Here is a 21,786-nt window from a genome sequence, read left to right on the forward strand (position 1 = left end):
TTCATCAGATTTCAAAATGTATACAAAATTGTCATTTAAATTAAAAAAAAATCATATGCTTAAAAAAAATTTATTGAGTTACATAATTTATTAAAATTCATTCTTACAGAATTTTTGTTCACACTCATCACAGTAATTGAATAAACACTCGATATTCCATTAGTTTCCACCTCTTTGATAAATAAGATTCAGAAAAAATAAATCTTCAAAGCCATCATGTTTTTCAAAATCAATATTTTTTTCTAGTTCTTACTGGTAAGTCATCTGCGATATCTTCTGAATCACTTACTTAGTCATCCTTTTTTTTTCAACATTGTAGCATTTTCCAGAGCCAGAGTGTAATCGACAAAGCATAGATACCCCTCATTTTGTTTCATGATTCAGTGGAAAGGAAACTAATGATCTATATAAGCAAACTAAAGTCATATGGACCTAATCATAAAAATTAATAACAACATAAAAATTTTAGAGAGGTTGAAAATATTCAAAGACGCCATCTATAGGAACGACAGAGAACTAAATTCCCGAATACCAAAAATAAACGACATCGACATCGATCGCCAAAAAGATTCGACTTCTGTCTTTCACTGCAAGGCAACTAGTTGAAAACCAGAGCCCAAACACAACGCATTTATGATTGAACACCAGACAGCGCTGTTTCGAATTGCCATAGATCTCAATCAGTGATAGGTACTAGGCTGAACCACAAATGCATTGCTGCTCTCAACTGTTCTAAAGGGCAACCCTGAGTAAGAAAGGGCGATGACATCTCCCCTTACGAAGACGCCATCTATGTGATCAACAGAGAACTTAATTTCACAAACTACACCGGAAACGATCTAATCTTCCCAAACTTGATTTTCAAAAATATCACATGTTTTGCTATCACAGTAGCTCAAGTATATAATCAATCATAATTATATAAAAATTAGAGTGTAGGATCAGTTTTCAGTATGTTATTCGCAAAGAAAAAGCTACTGAGATAGTGAAACATATAGTGATATTTTTGAAAATAAAGTTTGTGAATATCAAATCTTTTCTGGTGTAGTTTATGAAATTACTATGGATCTTCATCAAGTAGGGGCTGAGTCAATAAAAAAAAACTCAATCTTCGAAATATCACAGATAACAGGAAGAATAAAATACTTTAATGTCAATACAAGTTGAGAGGAATGAAATGGTATGAACTTTTATACGTGGAAAATGGTTTCTACACAATTTCTACGGACACCAGGCCTGTTGTCATAAAAACCGAAAAATAAAAGTTGAAAATAAAAAAAAAATTACAATTGTATTCGGAACTATTTAATCCCCACAAAAATCTTTCTTACATTTAGTGAAAACCTTTTTATACCACTAAAAAATCTAAATTTTTTTTCATTCCCAATATTCAGTTTGATATCTTGATGCTAAATCCTTCTCATTATACCAGTGTGCTAAAAACAGTTTTCTTTCAAAATCGGCAGTTTCATTTTTCATTGTAACATCTTTCAGACAGTTTATTTAATGTTGAAAATATGAAAAACAAAGAAAAGTTTGTTACGATTGAATTTTTTCAAAATTTACTGTTGGAGATTTGGACTTCCAATGCCTAGAAAAGTGTGGACGTTTATGAAATAAAGTAGAAAAAAATATAAAAAATCTCTATTGTCCAAAAAGTTTTTACAGATTTGAAATACAAAATAACAAAGAAAGGATCGAAATATTCTGGAGAGTTAGTTAACAGATGGAATATCATAAATTTAAAAACCCTATTTTATAAATTTTTCTTTATTTTTTCTATATTATTGACATTTCACTTTATTGATTTATTATATTTCCAATAAATTTTTGTGTTTTTTGTGTAACTTTATGTTTATATAAAAGTAAATGTTTCAAAAGTAATTTTTCTCTCGTGTAATTCAATATTTATATGACAGTAGTTGTTTCAAGAGGGTTTTTTCTTCCAGATTGTGTCTGAAAGTTACTTCTTTATATGATACTAGTACTATGTTGGTGTATTGCTGCTGTTTCAATGTTTTGACAGAATCAGAATCAACGAACTTAGGCGTGCGCAGCGTTATAGAACAGTGCTTTCAAAAAATTGTTCTACACCGCCATCTAGCTGCGAGTTACAGAAAACCTGATGGCCTAAAAACCTTCTCTATGAAAAATTACTTAAACATGTCAAGTTTCATCACGATGTAGAAGTTTATCACTTACCAACCAACCAACAAACATCCATTTTTATATATATGATACACATTTTCGTGAATGAGTTTTTTGAAATTAATTGTTTTCTTTCTTTCTTTCTTTGGAAGTTTCCCCTTTATTGTATAAAGATGGAAAAGTGGAGAGCCAAAACCTTTCTTTCCCAAAAATACATTTTCAATTAAAATATGTGGAATTTCTACAATACCAATAATCTCAGGTTACAAAATTCTCTCAATTCGAATTTCTCGAAGAAATAAATAATTTAAATGTAACTTAGATGCATTTTGAATATTTTCAACGTTTTTGTTGGTTTACCTGTATGAACTAATAAGGAATTTTTTTTTCAAGCTCACAAAAAGTCAAATATCCTCTTTTATTTTTTCTGTTACAGGTCCAATTTTTTCTACCCTTTTCAACAGTTCACTCCAATTTCTTTCCCACTATCTTGAATCGATTTAAATTTATTTTTGCTATTGCGTCTAGTTTATGAAAACATTAGGTAATTAAAGTATGGTAACCAAATTTAACAATTCAAATACCATACTTGCATTCTAGATAAAACAAAAGGTAAAGTAATGACAATAAAGAAACGTAATGTAAGGTGACAAATTGGCAATTTTGCAATCTTACCTCTAACCAACCAGAGCGCCATACCATGATCTTTGACAGATTTATTCAACGGGTATAAACCTAACAACACTCATCATATTAATTATAAGGTTTCTACAAGTTGTTTTTCTCATTGTATGATTGATGAATGCCCCGTAAAAAAATAATAATCACCTTGTCATTTATGTCGAACCTTTTTTACTCAACAGTTTCAGAACCGACAAAAAATTAATTCTTTACCTCCCTGCTTCACCTTACTTTGTATTATCATAAACTAAATATTATCAGTCTGATACGTTCTACCATTACAACAATTTTTATGCTGTCATTAACTTTTCAATCTATTCTTTCAAAAGGTTCCTTCTTCTCTAGACTAATAGGTGTATGTAGTTCGGTTTGCTGCTAGTTCCCTTAATTCTAAGACAGAGAAGAAATGGGTGAACCACTGGACTCAAGAATTTTTTTTTCTGATTCTGCTTCACTGTGATGACTGTGTACTCTTTTGACATGAGCTTCTATTTTGTTTTTACGCTTCGTCACGTAATCACAGTACTCGCATTTGAATCTTACTACCTCCGACAAACTCTTATGAACAACAGCATGTTTCTTGAGATAGGCTTTGAACTTTGTTGTATAGGAGCACTCTTCACATTGGTATATTTCTGTTTCGTATGGAGCCAAGTGCAAAACTTCGTGCTTTTTGAGATCTGCATCACGCTTGAATTCGAATTTACAAACTTTACAAGGAAACATTTCCAGTTCAGAAGGATTTTTATGAATGAGCATGTGGTTTTTCAAATAATACCTATGCCGTGTCTCATAATCACACAATTCACACTTGTGCATCTGGTGCTTGGCCATATGCCTTCTTAAAAATGAAGGGTGTTCGGTGTGATATGTACAATGCTCACATTTCAGCAAGGCTTTCAGAGATACTGGTTTGGACTCGTGAGTCAACATGTGGTTCTGAAGAAGGTGTTTTCTTTTTGTCTCATACATGCATACCTGACACTTATACATTGGGGTCTCGGAGGGAAGTTTATGAACTAAGGAATGTTTTCGAAGATAACTTTTGTGCTTGGAACTATAGGTACAAAATTCACACTTGAACATTTTAATCTCTTCAGGATTTTTATGATTGAGTATATGCTTTTTGAGATCACTTTTATGTTTGGTTTTATAGTGACACAATGAACACGTCACCATTTCTATATCAGCGGGATCCTTATGGCTAAGCATGTGCCTCTTTAAATTATGATCTCTATTCGATTCATAACTGCAAAATTCACAGGTGTACATTTTCCGAAGAGGTTTTATTTCCATTTTTTCTATATTACTTTCGTTTTCTTCTCTGGAAAATAAAATGATGGTAACTTTCTTGTTAGAAAAAACAAAACAAAACATTGACATCATACTGAATATGATTACCTTATTTCATAATCTGCAAGTGAAGTTTCTCCTTCATCTTCATATTTCGGATATCCCTCTTCAGTTGATGACTTATTACAACCTCTCAAATGTTCCAAAATATTTGGTAATGTTTTAAAATCCTGCAACTCCTCAGGAAACTCACTGTTGGAAAAGGAGTTCTGTTCATCCTCCTCTTCTTTCAATATACCTGGAGGTTCCAATTCTATTCCTTCTTCTTTAACAAAAATGGTAACTGCATTCATCTGTTCTCCCATTTGATATAAAACACGTACAGAAATGAAATGATAAAAAGAACTCAAAATCAATAATAAAAACTTAACCACTTTTGATGATCACTTGTCACTTGCCTTCAACCAGTTCGATAGCGTCTATAACGTGTATTTCTATCCTTTATTAATGTATGCGAAAATAAAGAGCACTGTTTGACGAATGGAATACGGTATTCATATTTCAACAGATTTTAACATAGAGCATAGATCTAATAATGTGGATGGAGTATTGAAGTGAGAGCATTGACGGCACCAACTTGAAGTAAGTTCAATCAAAATATAGAATTCCGTTAGTTTTTGTACTTTTTTATAAATATTCCAAACCATCCTTGTGGATTCTGGAATGAAATGTGTGTTTTCGTCATGGTTGACGATGATGAATTGTTCAGGAAATGACAGATTTGACGGTTCGGTTGAAAAATAAGTTCGATTTAGTGGAAATATTTTTCATAGTTTTGATAAAGTGCAGCTTTCCCAAAGTCCGTATACATAGTCCACTTGGCCGAAAATTATTTTCAACAAATATTTTCATCGTTTTTTCTGGAACTCAAACAATGAATGAAACTAATAGAAAAACTAACCTTATATTTAGAAATAAAGGCTGATCATTAACAATGTTTCATTATCTGACCAAAATTTTTAAACAGATCTATGAATTAATGTCAGAGGAATGTCGCCCTATGAAAAGGCGACTAGTAAAAAAATGAAGTGTTTTTCTTCAGAAAAAGTGAATAAGAAACTTGGGTGGCAGTATTGCGTCGTGTGTAACCACTGCGCCCCCAGACTAAGCTTCTGTTCCTATGGACATGCGCTTGAATGAGAAGCAACGATCATAGAAAATTGAAGAGAGAGAGAAGGTGAAATAAAAGAGGCACAGATCAAACAATATGATCTGTGAAAGAGGAATGGACAGCACCTAAGATATTCTTTCATGCAATAATACTTATAATAGTGAAATTATTTCTTCAGTGAATGTTGAGATTGGGAAGCAAACTGATAGAAACTTCCAGGTTTTTGCCTTAATCTGTCTTTTGCAGTGTCGTATAGAAATTATACTAACCATGAGGAAAAATTATAAAATATGGTTGTAAACCATCCCCTTGAAAAGACCGACCGTCGCTGGACGTCATAAATCAATGAGCCTTTTTCCTGAGAATAGTACAGCAAACGTGTCACGAGAGGCAGCACTAGTAGTAGGGACAAACAATAAACTATTCACATATAAAACAGTGTTATTTAGGTAATATTTATTTATTATTTAAAAATAAAAATCTGATATGAAAAATCATTTTGTGCTAGTATAATGCCAACAAAGCATTGCTGTTTTGCGAATTGTACGTCAGATGATCGATATCCGGAAGAAAACGTGTTTTTTATACCATTTATAAAACCTCATAATAATGAGGTTAGATGCTTCGAGAAGAGTGAATTAAACAGTACAAAAAATGAATAAATATTCTTATATATGCTCTAAACTTTTCATAGTTAATTACCATTGATTAGAATGAGATATAACCTCAATCGTTTATTAAATTATAGTCATTTATTATTTTTAATTAAATTTATTTCATTACTATCTATATTTGATTCATATTTCACTCGGAAATAAGTCCAAAATTCATAATTATTTTAAATTTCTTTTATTACAGTTTGAATCTACCGCTACTCGTTTACTAGAGTCTGTATACTAACCTGCCTATTAATTCATTTTTTTTTCAGTTACTTTTAAATTACGGCATGCAAGCCAACGTTTTAATGTTACAACAATGTTATCCTTTACAGTTGCAAATTTTAGTGTTGCTCCAGGAACATTTTCTTCTGTTAAAAACATTATTTTTAATTGTACTTTACCATATGTTTATATGAGGATTAGGCAGTGTTTGTTCCTACCCAACTACTAGCGCTGCTAGTGAGTGATTTTTCGTACTTCAGGAAAAAGGTTCATTGTGACGTGCTCAATTCGAAGTGCGCTCGCGACCGTTCTACACATCGCGTTGCTTCGAAAATAACGCTACCGGCTTCGATGGAATTCCGACGAATTCTCTACCGCCTTCGAGGTACTTCAATTGCCATATATAAACGCTACCTGCATATCCAGATACATCATTAGTTCATCATCAATTTCTACAAATTATTTAATTGTGATTGGCTATTTATTCAAAAAATATTTTTGTCTAATGTCTATGTTTAACTAATAGTCATTTAATAAAAATTGAAAAATCAAAGAATTGATTACCCCAAATTCCACAGGTATTATTGCACCAATAAATGAGTTGATGCGAGTTTCAGTCATATACTTCTCTATTTTGATCATTTCTCCACTCTCAATCACAAATCTCAGGTGTGTTTTGGAACAATTGGACAAATAAAAAAGCATATTTCTTGTTCAAAAAACGAAATCAATAGTCTTTGGGATTATTCCACATGGTATTCTGATGATTTCGTCACAGTATTTTGTATACAGTAATTTCATAAAGGCTGATTTGTGGTTTGAATTTTCCTACGCGCAGACCCACGCGTCGATGTCTTAGGTCTGCGCAAACGACGAGTTTAAGACAGGCATGCAAACCTTCCATAGTTGTCGAATTTCATGGGTTTCACCCAACCTACTGTGGTACATTATTTTACAACTCGTGAAAAAATGTTAAAGGTGGTCTCTTATTCCAAAAAATTCTGATTGCTGGAATGTTACTGGATGAGACGTTGGTTCTTAGAAATATTCCACGTATTTTATTCGAAAATGATCATTTTGGCAAATCTACAATACTATGTCGGATAACGATAATTGTCACATTGGCAACAGTGCAAAATGCAATCATAACCTATAAAATACTGTGATTTTTGTTTATTTCGTAGTTTTCGTGTCTGACAAAACAACTACTTCTCTGGCAACTATCCCAACAGATGTTGAATTATATCTCGGACATACGTGCAAAAATCCTTTCTTTGAAGGAACAACTCTGCAAGAGCTGTCTACGAGGAATACCGAGTCCACAGTATACTTATAACTGTACTGTGCCGAGTCCCTGTGTGTATACAACCGTGATAGCATGGTCTGCACTGATGAGGAACACTTCAAAACGGTTCGCAGTTGGTTCCTTGTTCGAATCAGGCGAAGTCCCACTATTTGTCCTAGAGAGCTCTTGCAAAGTTGTTTCTTCAAAGTGAGAATCTTTGCAATTATGTCTGAGGCGACTTGGATTCCGAAAGGTTAACAGTCGTAAGGTATTTTTGATAGTCAAATTTACATTATATAAGAAGTTGCTGACTAATAGGACATGTTTCATTTAGAATAACTGTTTTTAATCTACGCAGCAACTTTTCGGGGTTGATTAGACATCTAGACTTGTATAGATTCAAATATCAACATTTGTCAATATATGTCCAGTTATTAGCTAAAGAAGTAGTTGTTTTCTGTCGGAAAACATATATAATGGTATAGTCAAAATGCATTTGGACTTGTCAGTGATTTTATTATCAAATTTTACTTGGATAAAAGCTGGAAGCAGCAAAACAACCTATTATCTTACAGTGTAAATAATTCATAACTTCCGACTCCGAAAACTCTCACATACATTTATAGTTAGTACATACATACAAAAAAAATATTTTTTTATGATTGAACACTACATACTTAATTACTTTTTTACTTCTTCAAGTCCTGAATAGTAACTACATAATTCAGAAAGAATAGGCTCTACAGATTCCTTAATCTTGAGTGATGAATTCGATTAGGAATATTTTTAATAATTGGTCCTTAATATAATCGAATCGGCAAACTCGTCCGCTATCTTGAATTCTCCAATCAATAAATGAATATGCTATATTTGGCCCCAAAAATCACTACAAAGAAATTTCGCATGGATTCGTACCATGGTTCATGAATAACAAAACACGTTCTTTATCTTGTCTTTTTTCTTGTTGAAATGAAAATATATTTTGTCACATTCGAATATGAACATCCGCCGATTCCATGAATTTTTAAAATCTACTTGAAACTTAGTTCATCATTGCCCAAATGATCTGGGTTACTTCAATATTACACAAATGCAAAATAATCATTTGTACAATTTTCTCAGATGCCCAACATGGTTTTCATAGACTGTTTTTTTTAGCAGTTTATATGAATAGTTGTTATGTTGAGCAGTGTATACACGCTTTGGTTGAGATTGTAGTAGGGAGAAATGTCATTAGTGTCAAATACGTCATCATTATAAAAAATGAAACTCCTGGACACCGACATCAAAGGACCGACGCTGAGTGAAACTACTGTATACAGAAATACTGTGATTTCGTGTTAGAAATCACACGTTAAAAGTTTAGACTTTTAAGAATTATCGTTCGTGGGGGGGGGGGGGGTGACAGCTTGTCAACAGCTGTCGATAAAGAAAACAAATGATATTACTACTATTACATATTATATACAAACGTATTCGGGCAATTTTCAGGGAAACAAAAAGAATATCATGACTTTTGTTACGTTGTTTCACTTTAATAATGATTATTTTGATGGGGCAATGTACACAATTACCTACAGGTAATTGGTAATTATTCTCAGACAATAGTTTGAATCGGAAAGTAATTTTCCAATCAGATATGAAAATGGATTCAATTTCGAACAATCAATAAAAGATCGTATCAGTTAATTTCAGGAGCTCTTTAATTTCCTGTGCATCATACCATCGACATTTGATGATTTTTATTCATTCGTTCTCAGACAATGGCAGGATTCGGCTTTATTCGTAAATTGATATGGACATTCTCTCTCATTTCTCTTGGGGTGAGTCTTTTTTTCATGTTACCAAATAGGTTGCTCTAGATAATATCGTTTTCTATGTTACATAAAAGAGGAAAAATAATAGTAAAAAAATGCGTATTTACAATTAGAAAAAATTGCAGAAAATAAAGTGTACTCGGTCTTTAAGAAGAATATTCAAATCGTTATCATTTATTCTGCAATGAAAAGGATATCAACTCATAGATATCGATATACTGAAATAAATAAATCATATTGAAATGCTTTGCAAAAAATTGTGTCAAATATTCATTTCAAATGATCAAAAAGAGACACTGTTGTCGCAGGTTTCTTAAGAAAAAAGCACACATATATCTCATATAATTCATTTAAAACACAAAACAATACACACTCCTAGAAACAGTAAACCTAGAGAAATTTCAACGCAAAGGATATTACCTGATGTAGGTAACCCAAATACAGTACCTACCTGTACTAAAAGGCCTTTTGACCATAAAAGAACAAACAAGAGGATGAAACGTTCAGATTCACAGATTAATCAATGTTCTTCTTTTAATAGATAATTTCAATAAAGAACTTGATATAATCAAGCAAATTGCAGTAAACAATGGGTTTAAAGCCGACTCAATAAACAATTTACTTTCCAAAAAACTCTACGCACAAGCGATTGGAGACGTTTTCCCTATTGATAAGTTAGATAATTAAAATTATAGAGCTCTACCGTATTTTGGACAACTACGGAAAGAGTGGCTTCATTTTTGAGGAAACGAGATATTGAAATTGCTTATAGAACAAGTAATACGTTGGGAAAGTTAGTTAAAAATAATGAAGACTAAACGTGTCCTAAGGTATATATTGGTCAAACTGGCAGAACATTTAGGAATCGAATCCAGGAACATCATATGAGCTATGTAAATAAGAAAACAAGTTCAACATATTCAAATTATCTTTTAGAAGAAAATCATATCTTTAACGAAGGGTTCGAAATTTTACACATAGAAAATAAAGGTTTGAAACTGAATTATTTGGAAGCAATGGAAATTAATAAACTTGAAAATTCAAACATTCTAATAATGAATGACCAACTGGATTTTAATAAATCACCATTATTGAACTTGTTTCCTTGAAAAAACCGAGGAAGTATTATTATTGATGTGGAAGTGAGGTAAATATGCCTCAGGTAATCATAATTGAAGAGGTAGGTACCTCAGGTGTATGAGAATGGTAGAAGTTCAGGTAATTTGAAGGAGGTAGTCCCAATTGTAGTTACCTGTCGTATATAAATATTAGCAGCTTGTAGTATTCAAATCACTGTTGAAGAAACATGTTATGAAATTATGTATTTTTATTATTGCCATCATTGAGGTTAGGTTGGGTAACGTTAGGAAGAACAGGTATGTGTACCTATGTGAATTTGGGTAATATCAGATATCTCTGCTCACTTATACAGGGTGTCCCTGGACTTCCTCTTTTCCTCTCGGTAATGTATAGATGGGGTCAAAATATCACCAGCACTTCATAAAACTTTTTTTTCTAAAATCCTTCGTTACCAAGTAACGGGCCCTCGAAGTTACAAAATGGAAAATGTTTTTCTTTGATAACTTTTCAAGTGAATATTCAAAATCATCCAAATTTTGGTAATTGACTAAACAAATGAAACAAATGATGAGCTTTCGTGCAGGAGTCAGTTGTTTTGCTACAAAGTCAGGAACGGACTACCCCCGATGGTCCACACCCCAAAACTTTGAAATGACAGATATTTTTCAACAAAATAAGGTTACTTGGACAATTTTATGAATAAAAGTACTCGTGTGGAAAGTCGATCGGAGCAACGAGTCTTGATAAAAATGTAGTTTCACTCGACGACATCAAACCCGCTCGTCCACCATTATTTGAAATGAATAATTATCAAAGCAGAAATAATAATGATAACGTTAATTCAACAACATTTATCCTGAGATGTCTACCATTATTCGAAAATATTAGTTTTTAAGGAAAATGGAAATGATAGGTAAAATGTTCATAACGAATTTTTATAATGCAAACACGTTAAACTAACGAAACTCAAGAGCCTCAAGAGCAAACAGAAATGAAAAATTCGCTACAGAAACTGCTCGATATGACCACCTTCTCTCTCTATACATTTTCTTAGTCTGCGAAGACACCCTCTCTGTACTTGAAATAGCATTCCAGGGTCGTTTCGTATGGCTTCACAATGTAATGTTATTCTATTCAACAATGCATCTCTTGTGTGAATAGGTGTAGCGTAAACAAGGCTTTTTAGATGCCCCCACAGAAAGAAATCCAATGGATTTAAATCCGGAGACCGCGATGGCCATGAATATGGCCCACCTCTACCAATCCATCTATTGTGGAAAATATGGTTCAGATGGTCACGCACAATCAAACTAAAATGAGGAGGAGCGCCATCATGCATAAACCACATATCTCTTCGGGTTTGCAATGGAACATGTTCCAAAAGTCCATTCAAATCGTTCTGAATGAAGTCCAAATAACGTTCTCCATTAAATCGGTCCTGGAGAACGAATGGTCCTATAAGATGGTTTCCTATGATACCAGCCCAAACATTCACGTTGAATTTCCGTTGGTGTTTGGTTTGCAATATCCCATGGGGATTTTCTTCGGCCCATATATGGAGATTATGAGAGGTGATAACTCCATCTCTACTGAAACCTGCTTCATCAGTGAATAAAACTCGATTAATAAAAGTCATATCCTCTCTTTGCCTATCCATGAACCAATTGGCATATTCCAGTCGTGCTGGAAAATCTTGAGGTGTCATGGCATGTACCTTCTGGATGTGAAATGGGTGGAGCAGTTGTTCCCTAATTATTCTATGAATAGTGGACTTGGATGTATGGAACTGTTCTGATAGATTTCTGATGCTCATTGAAGGATCATCAGCGACGGCTTCCAAAATATTTTCCTCCAATACAACGGTACGTACAGTCCTAGGAGCGCCCTCACCACCTCGTTTTGGCAAAACTGTACCTACAATAATATCGAAATAAAACAACGTGCTCAAATTAATTATCAATTATTACATACCTGTCTCCCTCAAGCTGCGATCGACACGCTCGAATGTTTCTCTTGACGGTACCGTTCGATTGGGAAAATGCTCGGAATACAGACGTCGAGCTTCTGCAGCATCACAAAATGCTCGTCCATAAAATACATGCATATCTGCATATTCATTGAATGTAAACTGTTCGGCCATATCAAAAAAATTCAAAATATCCTATAGAATATTGACAATACAATGATAGTCATATGACAACGCACCACTCAACAAAACAAAATCGCATTCCAGTTTCTCATTTTTTATCAAAACTTTCTAAAAGGTTTTTTTGTCAACATCTGTGAAAGAAATGGAACATAATTATTCCCTGGATATTTTTCACCTGATCATGTGCAGCCGTTTTTGTAGTTCATTCGTTTGCTTTTTATTAGTATAGTAAATATTTTTTCCGATGTGCGTTTTTTCAGCTAAATTTAGATTCGTGTTAAAGAATTTCTCCCATAAAATTATAATTATCAGTGAAACTCTCCTCAACAGTTTAGCTGTGAAGAAGAATTTGAAACATTCGAATGTTGAGTTTCATGAGATTCAGATAACTAAACAACACGAAACGTGATTATTCCACACGTATTATGTACATACAAAATATGGAATGAATTCTATATTTCATAGTAGAGTAGCTTGTTAGTTTAAAAACACCACGAATCCACAGAACTTGATATTTCTTTTGAAAAAATATCTGCTATCACAATTGTGACTTAAACTTCCATATAGGTACTGTACTTTTTGTTTACGACTTCATTTTAGCATACTTTGTATTATTCCTGTTATAAATGTTGTTGAACTAACGTTATCATTATTATTTCTGCTTTGATAATTACTCATTTCAAATAATGGTGGACGAGCGGGTTTGATGTCGTCGAGTAGAACTACATTTTTATCAAGACTCGTTGCTCCGATCGACTTTCCACACGAGTACTTTTATTCATAAAATTGTCCAAGTAACCTTATTTTGTTGAAAAATATCTGTCATTTCAAAGTTTTGGGGTGTGGACCATCGGGGGTAGTAGTCCGTTCCTGACTTTGTAGCAAAACAACTGACTCCTGCATGAAAGCTCATCGACGGAATTCATTTGTTTAGTCAATTACCAAAATTTGGATGATTTTGAATATTCACTTGAAAAGTTATCAAAGAAAAACATTTTTCATTTTGTAACTTCGAGGGCCCGTAACTTGGTTACGAAGACTTTTAGGAAAAAAAGTTATATGAAGTACTGGTGATATTTTGACCCCATCTATACATTTCCGAGAGGAAGTCCAGGGACACCCTGTATATGTTATTTTTTCTAATATAATATTTTTCAATAATTATTGGGAACTATTGAACTGAACCATCAGTTATGTCATTAACTGTTTTCATTTCTTTCATTTCAGTATCCCAAGGACTACAGCTACAGGTTCAATAACGAATATGCCAGAGGTATCAGTGGTAATACATCTTACCTGAAACTGAATTATTTCACATTCGATAAATACAACCGAACAATGAAAGCTGCAAATGTGGAATTCGATTTCCTGGGGGAAACTGTAGACAAAAACAACAACGCTATTGATGTAATAATTTATTTCTTTTCCATAATGTTATGTATAGATTTTTTATAGGCACGGTATTATTTCGATTTTTGAACAAAACAATTTTTAATGAATATTACTAGAGTTCTTTCCCAACACCAAATCGTTATTTTCAACACCTCGACACGTGTTTCGATCACCAAATGATCATCTTCAAGAGTTTAATCTTCCTCTTGAAGATGATCACTTGGTGATCGAAACACGTGTCGAGGTGTTGGGAAAGAATTTCAGTAATATTCGTTACTACACCAAAGGTTCCAAACAGTGCATCATAAGAAAACAAATTTCCTTAAAGGCAGGCTGCAATCATTTCAGAGTTTGAAGGTGGGAAATGCATTATTCCACCAAGTTCTATATTTTAATCGACTGATCTGGATAAAAGCTCTCGGAATTCTGATGGTAAATATAGATTGAAGCTTTCAAAGAAAGAGATCCAACTGATGACTCCATAGTCAGGTACATTTTGTATCTTGCAGACTTTAAAAACTCATAAATTCTGGACGTCTCTGTTTTGTGGGGAAGTAAATTTTTGAAAAGGAAGTCTGAATTAGAGTCATTTTATTTTCAACAGGACGGTGTTCTTCTACATTATTTCTTGATTTTTGTCTTATATCATGGCATTGGATTGGAGAAAGTCGGCATTAGGTAGCCTCCATGATTATTAGATTTGTCGCCCTGTGACTTTCACGAAACCGTTGAGACAGATTTTCAAAATCAAAAGATTGATATGAAGATAATGTTGAAGTTTCAAAATGACCTCTTTTACTGGACCTCAATGCCACTGAAGTAATTTGGAGATATTCTGATGGTGCCATATTAAGATAGAGATGGATTTCAAAACTGAACTACATAAAAACAAATCCTTGGAATGTTTTCTGACATTTAATCGTATTCATTGATAATAAGATTCGCCAGAATGGAATAATTCAATTTGTGTTAGATGTCAAATGCAATAATTAAAGAAAACTCTTCAGTTTGCTCTAACCTCAATTAAAATCGGATTTGTGCATAAAGCTTCATTTTGTACATCCTTACAATGTATTCGATAAAATGTTTTTAGCACTTTATAAACTATAACGACCAAAATAAAGCAGAAACTGACAATTGACATAATGTAACGTCAAATCCCGTTTCATAACTAACCTCACGCTAGTTTTGAATCATCATGAATACGTTTCAAATCATAGATAGACGTCAGAATGTATTTTAATCACAGACGAATAAGTTTTGAATACATGAGCGCCAGAAACGCCTTTGGTTTACGCATCGCGTCGATCTCTGACCGGCCATGTCTCTTCGAGTGTTTTGTATATAATATGAATATTCCGTCTAAGGTTCATATGGTACCGACGCTTTCTATAATGGTATAGACAAAAATATGAAGTCTACAGATGTTCACAAAAAAATTGGGAAATGAATTGATTGATGTAGCCGTTACACAATTTTTATACTGACGGAATTAATCGACTGTGTTACGTTAGCAAAAGTGCTCCAAATCAAATGTCGCTCATTCCGATTGAATTGAATAGATATTCGCTGAAAAGAAAAGAGAATTGAAACTTTCTATGTTTTCACCACCTTTATTTGTAACTAACGTTATATAAGGACTTTTCAAACTTATACGTTAAACCAACAATGGTTTATTACATTAGCCTTTATATAGCACCCCTGTAGGTAATGATAGAGATATTTAGCTTGATTGAGTACCTGTATTTACAATTTACAATGCGGATGTGCTACTTTGAAAACTAAATGGATTTGATCATTTAACAGGTTGCACCCGCAATGTTTATGCTTGTGAATTTCCAACCTAATGATCAAATCGATTTAGTTTACTCACCAGTTTTCAAATTAACACATCCGCATTGTTAATTGTAAATACAGGTACTCAACCAGGCCACAGCATATGTAACAATCAGCAATGTCACTTCGCTTGGCGAAGTGACATCAACGCGTCGCGTTGATGAATCCGCCATTTTGGAAAGTGAAGACTTTGTCATTCTGCGTTTGGATTGCTCTTGTTAGGACGTATATGTTAGCTGTGTTCTGTGCGTATCGTGAATTTCAACTTTTAACATATAGTAGAGTAAGATTATTTCATAAGTACATTAAAATATATGAATAGGAATTTAAAATCTCAGAAAAATATTGCCAAAAAAAGAAGGAAGAATAAAATAATAATTTGGAGATACGAATAAATGTTTTAAAATGAACAATTTGTATTTCTAGTATTTTCCTCATATAATAATAACCAGCTACCCTGGAAACCTAGAAGGATCCCAAGTGGATCAACTACATGATATTGATATTTCAGGAGGGTAAAAACCGTTCTTTGAACGTATTACTAAAGAAGAATAAAAAGATTGGAGTAACAAAAGTAAGTTGATGTTTGGATATATAAAAAAAGACATTTGTGTTGAAAAAAAGTTTAGTCTAAAATGCAAGGAGAACGTCAATTCTTATAATAAAGAATAAGCAATTCAACTGAAAGGTTAATTAGTAATATAACGTAGTAACGGCTACATCCATTAATTTATTCACTAAGATATTACAGTTTAAATAAGACTTATGAAAACAGGCAAAATTCGTGAAACAACCTAATATCTTTGTTTGATTTTCAGATTGAAGTTTTCAGCACAAAAACATTCACTCCTCCACTAAAAATCTCTTTCATTATCCACGCAACCAGCCTAGGCTAACTAGATATCAATACATCCCCGAATGAAACATAGTCGTCTCCATCTAATGAAATTGATTTTTCAGGTGATTTTCCATTTTTCCATATTCAAGTCGAATCAGTATAGAAAGACTCCAATAGCATTTCCTGCGAAACTATGCGACATTCTAGGGACGGAACAATTTGACATACCAAACATAACGAAGAATTCCACACTTCGGAATTGTCCCGTTCGCAAGGTAGGTTGTGTAATATGATTACACCGTATGGTGTGTTCAATTAGTAACTCAAAAAATTTTACTCTGCTTTTACTTCACGTAACACGTTCCATAGAATTTTGGATTTGACGTTTCGTAATTTGGACCTCCTTCAAATATCTCCCTCTACGTCTCACATAGAGGTATTTGTCTCTCAAAACCGTATGAGTCGATTTTTCGGAGTAGGTCGTATCGTAAAACTCGTTAATATCTGAGATAAATTGATAGATGGTAGACAAAGTATCAACATTTGTTTTATGCCGCTACTCTGCCAGATAACAAAAATCTCAACCGAAAGTCAATTGTCTTTTTCAGTGCATGTATGTCTTGTCAGAGGTTCAGTGTATACTAATGTACAGAAGTTTTTCAAATTTATTCCGGCTTGATAAGCGTCCGGAACATTGATATAAGGAAAAGATGGTAAATTAAAGATTGCGACTGATGTCTTGGATAGTCTTTCGAATAAGGGCGAAGCTGGAACGGTCAAGAACGCGCCTATTATGAAGATATTCATCATGATATTTGATCTGAAATGCCTTGCAAATGGAAGACTTTAGAACCAGATCCATTGACTTGTTGACCTCTAACCTTCGTGTTCTTCGATACGTAGATGACGTCTTTGTTAAGAATTTGAAAGTCTTCGTACATTCCTATACCGCATCAACCCCTCACATTCCGACCTAAAATTCACAATGGAAGTCGAAAATAGCAACTCACTTCCATTCCTGGACATTTTAAACACAAAATCCAATGATTCCTTCAACACACTATTTACCGAAAGTTAACCCATACTAACCGCTACGTCAATGCTAAATCCCATCAGCATCCTGCCCAGTTAAATTCCATGTTGAATTCTCTTATACACAGGTCTATCAGACTTAATGACAGCCACAATAGATTCAAGGAACTAGACGAACTCAAATCTACCCTTTGCTGAAACGACTATCCCAAACGCAAAGATTCATCCAACTTCAGCAAAATCGTATCCCACATCCCACCCGATGAATAGACGAACCATCCAAAAGCTTTATTTCCTTATATTCATGGAGTTACCGACAGTATTCGTAGCCAAAAATCAATATTCCACTTTTTACGAACACCTAAGGACACGAAACCCAATGAAACAAAGGGCATATACGAAATACCATGTTCCATCTGCTCTGGAACTAACATCGGCTGGGTCAACAGAAGAATCTCCAACAGAGCCTATGAACATGAGCTTGCTATCCGTAAGTCAGATCCAAACTTCACCATAAAACAATAAACTTAGAAAACACCAAAACCATTGCCACTGAAAAAACTCAAGACCCAAATAATCCGCGAAGCTATTGAAATTGAAAAACATCCCAACTGCCTCAGCAAAAAAACTGATTCACAAAGATTACCTCATTCATGAAGATCATTTGACAACATTGCACACCTCGGAGTAGTAGACTAAGACCATTGTGAAGACTAGTGACGATACCTGACGAGTAGGCAGATTGAGACCCCGACGTCAAGTCACAAAAGCCTTAAAGCGCGTCACTACCTGAGAAGTAGGAAGACTGAGACTTCAGTATAGTCATAGCTACTTGAAAATGGCTTCAAAGTCGAAGACAAGACGTCAAACAACTGGAAACACCACACGCGGTTCAATTTGGACTTCGCCAAAAACAAGAATTATCAAATTTGTTTTTTAGCTTCACCGCCTCCATTCCGAATGATATGAACAAATTAACAGAAACATTCAATACTGTTTCATATTTGTTATAATCTTCATGCTATTTTCATTCATTAGATTTCATCATCAATTTTTTTCAATGGATCTGTATTGTAATACATAGCTGAATTTTTTATACAGTGTCTACAAAAATGTATGAAAAAAACTAGTGGTACCTACGTATTCAAAAAATTAAAGCCGATGATGAAATCGTTACATTGCAAATTGATTTATATCAGCTAAAAAATATGAAACAGTCTTAAAAGTTCCGTTGCCTTTTTTTTATACCATTCAGTTGGAGGTGGTAAAGCCAAAATCGACAGATTAGCCCGAAGACGACATGCTTAAATGTTAATACTTCACTGTGGGATTCCCAAAATCACGTAAAGAGGTTACAATTAAACTGGAACTGAGTATCTGAAGCCTAAAAGATGAGGTAGTCGCCTACAAAGAGTATTTGTTACACCTTGAACAAGATCTCGGCCAGGCTGCCCAAAGAAATATTTCAGAGATGTCATCGAACGAAGTAAAAGAAAGAAAACCCAAGCATTATATAATGAACTGTGAAGAGTTAACCTTCGCTAACTTATATAAAATTGCAAAATGAATCAAGATAGTTTTTTATCGACCTTTTTTGGGTATTTGTTACCTTCCACAATCTGAAATATATAAAAATCATAATGGAGAACTTTATACAAGTGATAAAAAACTGATTTTTTCCTCCACAAAAAATGACTTTCGTTGAATAATCAAGATAGATGCTTCAAAAAGTATAAAAGGTTTACCACAATTTCCAACGCGTGCTAAAAATATAGGAAATCGCTAACTACAAGTCACAAAAAGCAGATGCAGCAATTAACACTACTGAAAATGGTAACTGAACAGGATGAACCTTGAATATAGTGCAACAAAAAAAAATACAAGAGGTAGTTGGGACTCATACTTAATGTTTCTGAAGCTGGATTAGGAAACGCCAATGGTAATACATTTTTATAGACCACAAACTCTCGCCTGGTATATGCCTGAAAATAATTTTGGAAGTAGTTGGTGGTCAGAAAAAAGAAACTGAAAATTCACATCCGTTTGTTCAGACTCAGCTTAACTATAGGTGGAACTATATCCTTGGAAACCAATGATACCTGTTTTTGAAAAAAGATCTCTCAGACATGATGTCGTAAGAGGCTACTGAGACTCGCGATGAAGTTTAGCAGAGAGGGTTGTAATCGCGATATCATTATGACAGTACTATTAAGCTTCCATTCCGTCACAACTGACATAACGACAACTCTCAAAAGTCGAAACTTGTGCGACTAACGAGGTCTTATCGATCAACGTGTGTTTCCTAACACGAAATACTTTTGCTCGTCGAAGTACACTGTCAAATAGATTCATTTAAAAGCGAGGACCTTGTAGATGACTCTTCATATGAAGCGTGTTTGTTATCGGAAGAATGTTGATTGATTTATTCACCCCGTTATGAGTTGATTTAGATCTCAGTGACGGATTTTAGTGACAATTATCCCTATGTGCATTTATCCTAAGAATAATTAAAGATCATCGTTATTTTAGGGTCACCACTATATGTACAACGTAATGTTAACGTCTAATGGATGGCCAAAATCTCTTCCCGCGGGAAGGTTTCTCTTGGATGTGAAATTTATGTATAAAAATGTGATGATTATTCAAATCGAATGGTTTCTGGAAATAATAACTCTGTAATAAGAGTTCACACTTATAAATAAGTGTCAATGAAGTACTGTTCAAAAATAAATTTCAAAAATTTGTGTAGAATATATTTTATTTTCATGCTGGAATATTTTTCATTTACGGAGGAAGTGGAAGACATCCAATATTGAGGCAAAGGTAAAATGGACTTGAGCAGGACACCGAATGACGAAAATTTTGTTTTGGTAGAACCGTAAAGATGATGTATAAAACACCGATATCGGTTTTTGAGGAACCTTGCACAAATATATCTGTTGGGTGTGATTCAATGTTCGTAAAGGTGTTAACCAGAAAGTTGCTGCTTTAAGATGTATATATTTTCATTCGTATATGCCTGCCAGAAAATAACTACTTCCACGGCTAATACCACGATGGACATTGAATTATATCCGACGAACGTTTATGCAAGATGTCTCACAGACAGTGGAGGATACAGAAAATCATTTGGGGGGGGGGGAATAGTTTACAACCCAGAGTACGTTGTTGAGTCCTTGGAGGCTTTTTTTATTGATGTTCAGTAGTATGCATTCAAGAACAAGCATTTGAAAAAAACTGCTTAGTTTTGAATATTGTATTATTACAACTAACAATGAGATAGAAATGTATATCAAGAATACATGAAAAGTTTTTCAGGTACAAGCATATGATTATGATTCCTTTTTATTAATAAAAATAATCAATGGTCTAACATAATAATATTTTTATAATTTAAATATAATATTTCTGATATGGAAATTTTTTTGAGCACCAGAGATAATTTTCTCTTGTGCTTTCTTAGGTAATCGTCCATGACTTTTTCAGTCTTCATTTAGTCTCTCTTCAGTCATGGTATTGCGTTGATGAACTTTATAACATCAACTAGAAGTACACATATTCTTACGAAACAGGTATCTACATGTAAGGACTTAACAAAAAATAAATAATAATTGCACAAAGAAACTTTCCCTCAGTTATCTTGAAAATGCGATTTTGTTCCATTCTTTTCATAAAAAAAAAGGACGTATGCTTCTCCACTCACAAGCGATTTTGGTGAAATTGGTGACACATGTGAATCGTTGTATTTGTCCCACGTGCCAGTATACGGGTGTCTGCAGTATGCTGTATAATGTCCTCTGTTAGTAGTCCCACTGTGATTTAAAAATGCATATAGATTATAACAAGTAGCCACATTTTCTGCTGCAAAACTGTCCATATCCAATCCTTCTAGAGGAAATTCGATGACATCATTCAATTTGCCTCTAAATCTTCCCGTTGGAGAGAATCTTTTTAAATGTATTACTAAAATATGGGAAAACTTGTGGATTGATAGGGAGTTTGTGCATTTTCTCCTTTCCTTGCATTTCGAACACGTCGGTTTTTCATTTCCATCCAAAGTTTCTTCTCATGTAAACGATTCCAAGCATTGCCACAAACTCAATTGGTCGGTTCTTTGTGGTATGGAGAGAGACAAATCCCAGAAAGGATTAAAGGTTACTGATGAGTGTCAACAGTGTGTGCA

At 33.8% G+C, this 21,786-nt stretch overlaps 2 protein-coding genes across 2 annotated transcripts; one reads left to right on the forward strand and one right to left on the reverse strand.

The window, feature by feature from the left end:
- Nucleotides 1-54: 54 nt before the first annotated feature.
- On the reverse strand, nt 55-4,610 carry LOC111517968 (uncharacterized). Its single transcript, XM_023174265.2, has 2 exons — nt 4,231-4,610; nt 55-4,153 (listed from the first exon to the last, which is right to left on the reverse strand). The coding sequence occupies exons 1-2, from the start codon at nt 4,485-4,487 to the stop codon at nt 3,220-3,222; spliced, it is 1,191 nt and encodes a 396-aa protein (XP_023030033.2). The 5' UTR covers nt 4,488-4,610; the 3' UTR covers nt 55-3,219.
- A 4,262-nt stretch (nt 4,611-8,872) lies between these two features.
- LOC111517969 (uncharacterized) lies at nt 8,873-20,347 on the forward strand. The gene is made up of 5 exons (XM_074181912.1): nt 8,873-9,039; nt 9,145-9,282; nt 13,733-13,912; nt 16,694-16,846; nt 20,133-20,347. The coding sequence occupies exons 2-5, from the start codon at nt 9,223-9,225 to the stop codon at nt 20,280-20,282; spliced, it is 543 nt and encodes a 180-aa protein (XP_074038013.1). The 5' UTR covers nt 8,873-9,039; nt 9,145-9,222; the 3' UTR covers nt 20,283-20,347.
- The last annotated feature ends 1,439 nt before the right edge of the window (nt 20,348-21,786 follow it).

The sequence above is a fragment of the Leptinotarsa decemlineata genome, unplaced genomic scaffold, assembly GCF_025532065.1.
Source record: "Leptinotarsa decemlineata unplaced genomic scaffold, Ldec_3_MD MMD2_tig00026328_RagTag_RagTag, whole genome shotgun sequence".
Classification (NCBI taxonomy): domain Eukaryota; kingdom Metazoa; phylum Arthropoda; class Insecta; order Coleoptera; family Chrysomelidae; genus Leptinotarsa; species Leptinotarsa decemlineata.